This window comes from Miscanthus floridulus, chromosome 2, assembly GCF_019320115.1.
Source record: "Miscanthus floridulus cultivar M001 chromosome 2, ASM1932011v1, whole genome shotgun sequence".
Lineage (NCBI taxonomy): Eukaryota > Viridiplantae > Streptophyta > Magnoliopsida > Poales > Poaceae > Miscanthus > Miscanthus floridulus.
The window spans coordinates 154,429,154-154,436,793 of NC_089581.1; the positions used below are offsets into that span (position 1 = coordinate 154,429,154).

Sequence of the window (7,640 nt, forward strand, 5' to 3'; positions counted from 1 at the left end):
GCAAAAGAGAGAGGATGACTTCCTAGATGTGGGCCGAATATAGAATGAGAGCCCACGAAACTATACAAAGTAGCTTATGACGAGAAGAGCCCACGAAGAGATGGCGTGACCACACGGATCAGAGATCACCCGACCAGGTGGTAGGGCTAAAAATCTCTGATCTGTGTAAAATTTTTGGCTGGCTGTTGTAAAAAATTCCATATTTGTATGTCTCGGAATTTGTCATGAAAATAGATCCAGAAGAAGAACTGGTGAAGGAAAGGGCAGGGAATTCAATATAACGATAGAGCACACTGATTGGAGAACAAAATCAAATGCTAAGATTCAGATGAGCTGGCACCTTTTACAAGAAAACCACCGCACCCAGTATCACAAACTCCTTCCTCCTATGCAATTGCACAATCTCAATACCTTTGGAGTGGATGCCTAAGAACATAACTTGATGTGAACTTGTGTCTACTTCACCAAAATACTTCAACAAGCCAACAAAACCAAATATGTAAAAGGTGCCAAACTCTTTTACAGATAATGAAATAAAAACATATCTCAGCCTCTACATTATCTGATGCATATGTCCAATATTTATTTACAATAGCTGAACTCGCAGCATGAAGCCTCAAACAGTTGTTATTAGATAACAATATGCTATGCATTAAGATAGCCCCTCCATTGGTAATAACCTAATATTGCTAAACTTCCATCCATAGTTCGCAAAGATCTCCGTTGTAGTGGTCCCCAACATGCGATATGAATTGCGCACACGATCCCTATCCTCCTCATTCTGTAGTGACATCGAGAACCTTGTCCAATGTGTGGCTCTGAATAATTGTACTTGCATATATGATATACTATGAATGTATCTTCTGTTTAAGCCATATGGCACAACAAAGAGATCTGGTGCCAACTAGAACTAGAACTTGTTTAGATTCCAAGTTCACTCCATGAAGCCAAGAATTACTCCCCTGCCAGCTTGGCATGATTAAGTACCTTTAGTGAGAATCACACGTTCTATATAAGACTCAAAGAATTACTCATGTATTTGAGTATTTAACAGAAGGTGGGTATGATATGAAACTTCTCTAGTGAGTTCTTGTATTTGTACCATTCACAATGGTACGAGGCAATTTTATTTCCCAATTTGTAATTCATTACAGCGTGATAAAAATGTGATTTTCGCATGTATGTGTGACCTGTATATCTCAGTCGCGTATAGGTAATAATGCAAGCTTTTATACACAGCGAGGACAATCTGTTGTCGCCAGCAGGCAGATACTCTCCACTCAAAATATCAACTGCCGGACAGAGAACTGGACCTAGCTCCTCTGAGGCGTGAGCACGGATAGCATGCCTTCCACCATTACTATTTTCGTTGGCGTTCCGTGGATAAATCACAGCGATCGAAAATGGACCGGATGGTTCTACGGCGACGTGAGCTCTCCTCTGCCGCAACGTCGTATCCGCACCTCCAGCACTGAGCCCCACCTCGTCCGCTTCGTCTTGCAGCACTGCCGCCGCGGTGCCTGAAACACACATCCAGTTCCAACGTGTAAGCAAACACATCAGAGCTTCAGAGAGGCTATCGGGACAGACGCCGCTGCGGCACTTACCCGTCTCCAGTCACTCTCGCTCATCCTCGGGGCGATGACCCTCACCATGTGCACCGTGGACGCCGCACGGAAGCTGGCCTTGTCGCACTCCCCCTTCTCCGACGACGGGGCGGCGTGCCTCGCGTACTCCGTCACGGTGGCGCGCGCCGTCTCGTTCCGGACCCGGCTGAGGAAGAACATGGCGGGGCGGGCGCACGCGTCGTGCGGGCTCAGCGGCCGCGTGTTGAACACGAACGGCCCGTCGGCCCAGCTCCGCCAGGTCCGGAACGTCCGCAGCGGCACCTCCAGCTCGTGCGGGGCCACGGCCCACGGGTACACCTGCACGGTGTAGCCCCACGCGACGGAGACGGACCAGACGTAGCCCGGCCCGCGCTGGTAGCAGAAGCTCTGCTGCAGCACCCGCGCCGGGTCGAAGCGGGACGCGCCCACCAGGGGCCGGACCGCGTCCAGCGCCGTCTTGCCCCGCGGGGTTATGGGCTCCACGTGATCCAGGTGGTGCAGCGACACCAGCGGCGCCACTGGGTGGGCCGCCAACATCCCGTACGCGTCGCCGCGGATGTCCACCTGCAAGCATTGCACGGGCGACGTGTGTCAATTTTTTTTTAAAAAAAAGCTGCGATGACTCTCTCTGAAAAAAACAAGTAAAGAAGCAGTTGGAGTACTGGTAACTTTTCTGCCCGCGTATGGACCTCTAGGCATGACATTTTTTTTGGCAGAAAAAGGTTCAAACGCGGAAGGAGACAAACGGCACCCGACGGAGTGTGCACCATGCGACGAAACGCAGGGATGTCGCAGATCTGAAGAGTACTCCGTACTCCACGTTCGAAGGCGAACGGCTCACGGTTCAAAAATCAAAACAGCGTGATGAAACTTGGTCGCGAGTCGTCTGTCCTAGGAAGTGACAAGTCTTTTTCTCTGGCGACGTTGCACGGCAGCAAATGACGATGGGATGCTGCGCCGTCTGCCCCGGAGCGAATCACGCCAGTTACACAAGTTACAGGGGCCATCCGATTCTCACCATTTCCCAGGGTCCGACACGCTTCCGTCCTAGTCCTCGCGGCGCACGCTACGCCTAATCTCGCGACACCTAGACCGGCAATTTCTCGTCACCGGAAAAGGACGGCCACACACCTGGCCCGCGCGAGGTCATGCGTCGCACCAACCAACTACCGGCACGCTCTACGGATGGCGACGTTGAGATTTGGGCACAACCGCCCCCGCCCGACACGGTCTTTACGGGCTCCAATAGGAGCGGACGCTATTAAGAGGTTTTTTTTTTCAGGGTTTCTAAAGGGGCTTTAGCTTCGGCTTCTGCAAGAACAGTGTTAAACGTCTGTTTTGGAAAGGGCTTTGCATAGGGAGCCGGTCAAGAGCCGGAGCTATTTTTTACCTGCGCAGGAGAAGCCTAAAAAACGAGCTTCGCGCGACTCCTTATTGTGGGTTCACGTCGTCTAGTGCGAAGGAGCCGTTTTGCCAAACATTTTTCAGAACGGCTTCATCTCCTCCAGAGGAGCTGCTCCTTCAGAAGAGCCAGAGCCGGAGCCATTTTCAGAGAAGCCGGAGCACTGCCAAACAGGCCCTTAGTAAAGCTACAGGCACTCAACGAGCGGTTCGGCGGATGGTTTCAGCGGCAAATAGGTTGGCTGAAACTGATTTATTGTAAAAGAAAAACATTGTTCCATGACTGATAAATTCAAGCGAACAAGACGATATATAGTGTTTTGGAGCTAACTCAATATCCGAATATTAGATTGATCAAGAAGATCGTGTGAAGGAAGATTGATTTTAGTGTTAGGTTGTGGAGGATGGAAAAGGATCTAGCATTGCTGCCATCAGAGCCAACGGGGAGGCGGGTTGGCCGGCGAGCATGGGAAGAAGGGAGGAGATAAGACACAGACATTTGATAACAACCGGCCATTTTTACATTCTACGCACTAAAAAACACACTCTTAGACAGCTTCAATCAAGTCTTATTCTGAGCAGGGATGAAAATAGACGAAAAGAAAACCCCTTAACGTTTAACGAAACAGGATCAGGATAGTCGACAAATAAAAAAATGGGATAGACGGAAATGTCAAGACGAACAAATATCAACCGGAACAAACACATCATGACAATGTGCCTATTTGGCATGTTATTAGGAGCCTTGTTGAAATAACTTGCGGGCTTCTTGATGCATCTATTAGGACTTTCTAAATCCTTGAACTAATATTTGACGTAAGGACGGTCTGTTCGCTTAAACTTATTAGTCGGCTTATCAATTAGAATATATAGTATTTTTCTCTCACAACAAAACAGCTTCAGCCGACTTATCAGTCGGCTTTAATACCAGCCGAACAAAAGCTAATGTTTAAAGGTTGTTATAATAATAACCGCTAAAGTTTATCCAAGTTTTGTAAATAAGGGGTCTATACGAGTCCATAATGTTAAAAACGCAATCGCACAAAAACACAAGTAAAAGCACCTCATTCGGCTTCCCATTCTATTGACGTAGAAAACGAACGGAGACACGATGGGAATTATTCTACGTGTGTTCATCCCTGACTATGAGCCACTCATCTCGGTCGTGGACACACCACCACTACGCCTCAACGTCTACGGCGAAGGCGTTCGGCGGTTTCATCATTTGCAGTTTGTTCATTTGGCTGTGGCTTGTCGTAAATGATCATAAATTTCCAGCCGAAACAGTATTTTTCTCTCACACAAACCAATCAGCAGTACTTCTTCACAAACCAGCAACGATACGAATCAGCCATCCCAACAGGCTATTGGTTAGTGCGCCCAACGAAAGGTCAAACACGGAGCGGCGCATCTCTTAGGCCCTGTTTAGTTCCACCAAATTCCCAACTTTGACACTATGCAAAAAGAAGATTCTCCGTCACATCAAACTTGCGGTACATGTATGGAGTACTAAATGTTGACGAAATCAAAAACTAATTGCACAGTTTGGTTGTACTTTGCGAGACGAACGTTTTGAGCCTAATTAGTCAACTATTAGACAATTATTACCAAATAAAAACAAAACAACACTGTAGCTACAGTGATTCAGGCGCCGCTGATTCCGCCGAACTAAACGTGGCCTTACGCCCAAAATGCAGGTAGCCTCTGCTACGGCCTCCGGGATTGTTGGCAATGCCATCGAGCCCATGCCCATGCCCATGCCTGGGACCATGCAGCAAGCAAGATGCAACACATATGATTTGGCTGAGAAAAATCTACCTTTTTATTCCTGGTTGATTGTAGTACTAACGACGCCGGCTGGGGCACGGCAGAAGAAATGCGGTGGTGGCAATGGCGCACTGGCGTGGTGCCCGGCAAAAAGAAAAGAAGAGAGGGGTGTCCATTTTTTTAGCGGTGGTTGGCTATGCCAGTCAGTGCCCTGCTCCCGTGGCCTGTCGACGCTTGTCCTGCACGATACCCACGCTACATGCCCACATGGGGTGAACTGGTGAAAGGGAGCGAGAGAGGTGTCGCTCGGTTCAACTCAAAGACTGCCACGGACAAGTAGGCCTGTCTCCGGGCCGGCCTCCGGCGACTCCACGCTGTCCTGCAACTTTAAATCGAAAAATAGGCCATGGTCATGGATGGCACTGTCCGTCACTCCGTCGTCGCATCGCATGCCGCCACGGCGCAACAGCTGGGCTCCACTGATTTCCGGAATAGGTTCTGCTTTTGCAGCAACCGAAAGATGCTTCGGTGGATTCATCAGTACGCAGGACAAGGGATCCTTAAAGGTGCTAGCCTGCCTGAGGCCTTTTCACTGGGGGAAACGGTGAAAGGTTGGGTCAAAAAGCTCTGATCCAGGGTGATGCAGGGAAAATCGAACGGAATCAGCATGGTCAGTCAAACTGCGGCAATATGACCAGCGGAGCCGAATTTGGCATGCGAATCAAAGGCTCAGATAATCCGTTATCGATATACCTAAGATGGTTATAAAGGACATTTTTTGTTTGCTTAGACTTAGACACAAGCTGTGTACTCTTCTTACTAAAAAAATGTCATTTTGAAGTTCTTTTTTTAGTATATAAGTATTCCGGTTGACAAGGAAGCATACTGTATGCAAGTGCTTAGTGGTAACGGACAAAGAGATGCAATGCAGCAGCTAGCATTAAGGAAGGACGGTCTCACCTGGTGGAAGCCGGGCTCGCGGGTGAGCGGCACGCCGAGCTCGCTGAGGCAGGCCTTGACGCGCTCATCGCTGCCGAAGAAGAACCTGTACCGGTCGAGGCAGCCGTCGATGGCCTCGGCGAGCGCGGCCGCGGCCGGGTAGCTGACCGCGAACCCGCCGCCGCCGAAGGCCGTGCCGTACGAGTGCATCACGTCCTGCTCCACGCTCTCCGACGGCGCCCCGACATAGTACATCTCCTCGTGGTCGTACTTGCGCAGCACGGCCACCATGTTGTCCGGGAAGAAGACGGTGTCGTCGTCGCCCATCACGAACCACCGCACCTCCTCCCGGTCCCGGGCCGTCGTGCCGTTCCCGAGCTCCGCCGCGACGGCCAGGAACGAGTCCGCCACGATCCGGGCCATCCGCGACGCCGACGCGCGGTCCCCGAACCGGGACGCATCCGCCGAGGCGCGGTACGGCGGGCACGTCGCCGCCGGCCACGGGCTCACGGGCTGCTCCTCGAGCCACACGTGCCCGCGCATCTGGTCGGGGCGCCACCACAGCTCCGCGTACCCGCGGCGCTGGTCCCACGTCCGCGCCGACGCGCCGATGCCGAACACGACGTGCGACAGCGTCGTCGGCGACCGGGCCACGCGCGCGGCCGAAGGACCGTCGGCCGCGGCTGCCGCGTCGTCACCGGGGAACTCGCCCAGATCGCCCGCGGCGCAGTCCTGGCACCTCCACAGCCGGTACAGTCCGTGCGCGCCGTCGTCCGGGAAGAAGGCGACGTAGGCGAGGAACGCCAGTGTGGCTGCGATCAGCGTGGACAGCGACGCCATCACGCACCGCCGGCGTTGGTCGCCGCCGCCACCCAAGACCCCGCCGGCGCACCCACCGCCCTCCGCGACCTTCCATTTGTGCAGCATCCGCCCCTGCCCGAGATCGCCGCCTTCCCCGCGCTACGCCAACGGCTTGGCGGGAATCTCGCGAGACGGGGCGAAATGGCCGGCACGGCTCGAGACCCCCGGCCGTTCCTTCCCCGCGAACAATGATGAGAGGCTGGTGGCGATGCGCCCCTTCCGAGACCGAGCCCCGTTCTCGGGGACGGCGGGATCGTGGCGGCCCCGAATGGGAACGGAACGCTACTCCTCCTCCCTTTTCTCCTCGACCTGCTATGCTATATACCGGCGGTGCACGATCGACCGCGCCTTCGTTAAAGAAACGAGGCGGCGGCGGCGGCGGCGGCCATACAGCGTATACGTCGTGGCCTCGTTCCTTCCTTATGGCTCGCAGGTGGTGTTTAGTTTAGCTCTGGAGGACGCCGCGGCGTGGCACGACCGGAATAAAACGCGCGTTTTTAATTAACTCTCGGTTTGATAGGGTTTGGGCCGGGAACGCTTGAAAAGCAAGGCAGGTGGCGCGATAATTATTGCTTCCCCCCGAGATAACCGAGGAAGGAAACTACCCGTCCGCTCGCTCGCTCGCTCCTCTCCTCGCGGGTACACGATGAGTCGGCGTACGACACGACTCACGACCTATCGCTTTCCGTTAATCGGTTATACTGTTTGTGGCCCTCCCGCACCTGCAGGCCGCAGTGTCCATCCCTTTGTGCGAGTCGTGAGTCGTAACGGAGGCCGCAGGAGCCGCATGTGTAAGAGAAGGCGGGCGGTGGCGGCCCTCCCGCCGGATGCGGCTTGCTCGGGCAGCCTCCGTGTGGAGCCATGGGAACGCCTCAGCGCCATCGCTGTCTACTTTCTCGGAGTGTTCCGGGCCTGAGCTAGGTGGCGAGCACATGGACGAGTCGCGAGTCAACAACTCAACATAGTCGATCGGGTGCAAGAGCGGCAGGTTCAAATGTGGCTAGCATCTGTTGAGCAAACTTGGATGTACTAGCGACGTATAAGGAAAGAGAAGATGCCGGCAAG

General features: G+C 53.1%; 1 protein-coding gene across 1 annotated transcript; it reads right to left on the reverse strand.

Moving 5' to 3' along the window:
• Positions 1–1,210: 1,210 nt before the first annotated feature.
• On the reverse strand, positions 1,211–7,108 carry LOC136533787 (uncharacterized). Its single transcript, XM_066526324.1, has 3 exons — positions 5,736–7,108; positions 1,608–2,171; positions 1,211–1,520 (listed from the first exon to the last, which is right to left on the reverse strand). Exons 1-3 carry the CDS (start codon positions 6,639–6,641, stop codon positions 1,419–1,421), a joined length of 1,572 nt encoding a protein of 523 aa, XP_066382421.1. The 5' UTR covers positions 6,642–7,108; the 3' UTR covers positions 1,211–1,418.
• Positions 7,109–7,640: the final 532 nt, after the last annotated feature.

Bases quoted from the DNA above. Each gene is read 5' to 3' on its own strand.
- LOC136533787 (XM_066526324.1), bottom strand. From the start codon at position 6,641: ATGCTGCACAAATGGAAGGTCGCGGAGGGCGGTGGGTGCGCCGGCGGG. The intron at 2,172-5,735 runs GTGAGACCGTCC...CAATGCTTGCAG, and splicing joins GCGAGCCCGGCTTCCACCAG to GTGGACATCCGCGGCGACGC. The intron at 1,521-1,607 runs GTAAGTGCCGCA...TGTGTGTTTCAG, and splicing joins GCGAGAGTGACTGGAGACGG to GCACCGCGGCGGCAGTGCTG.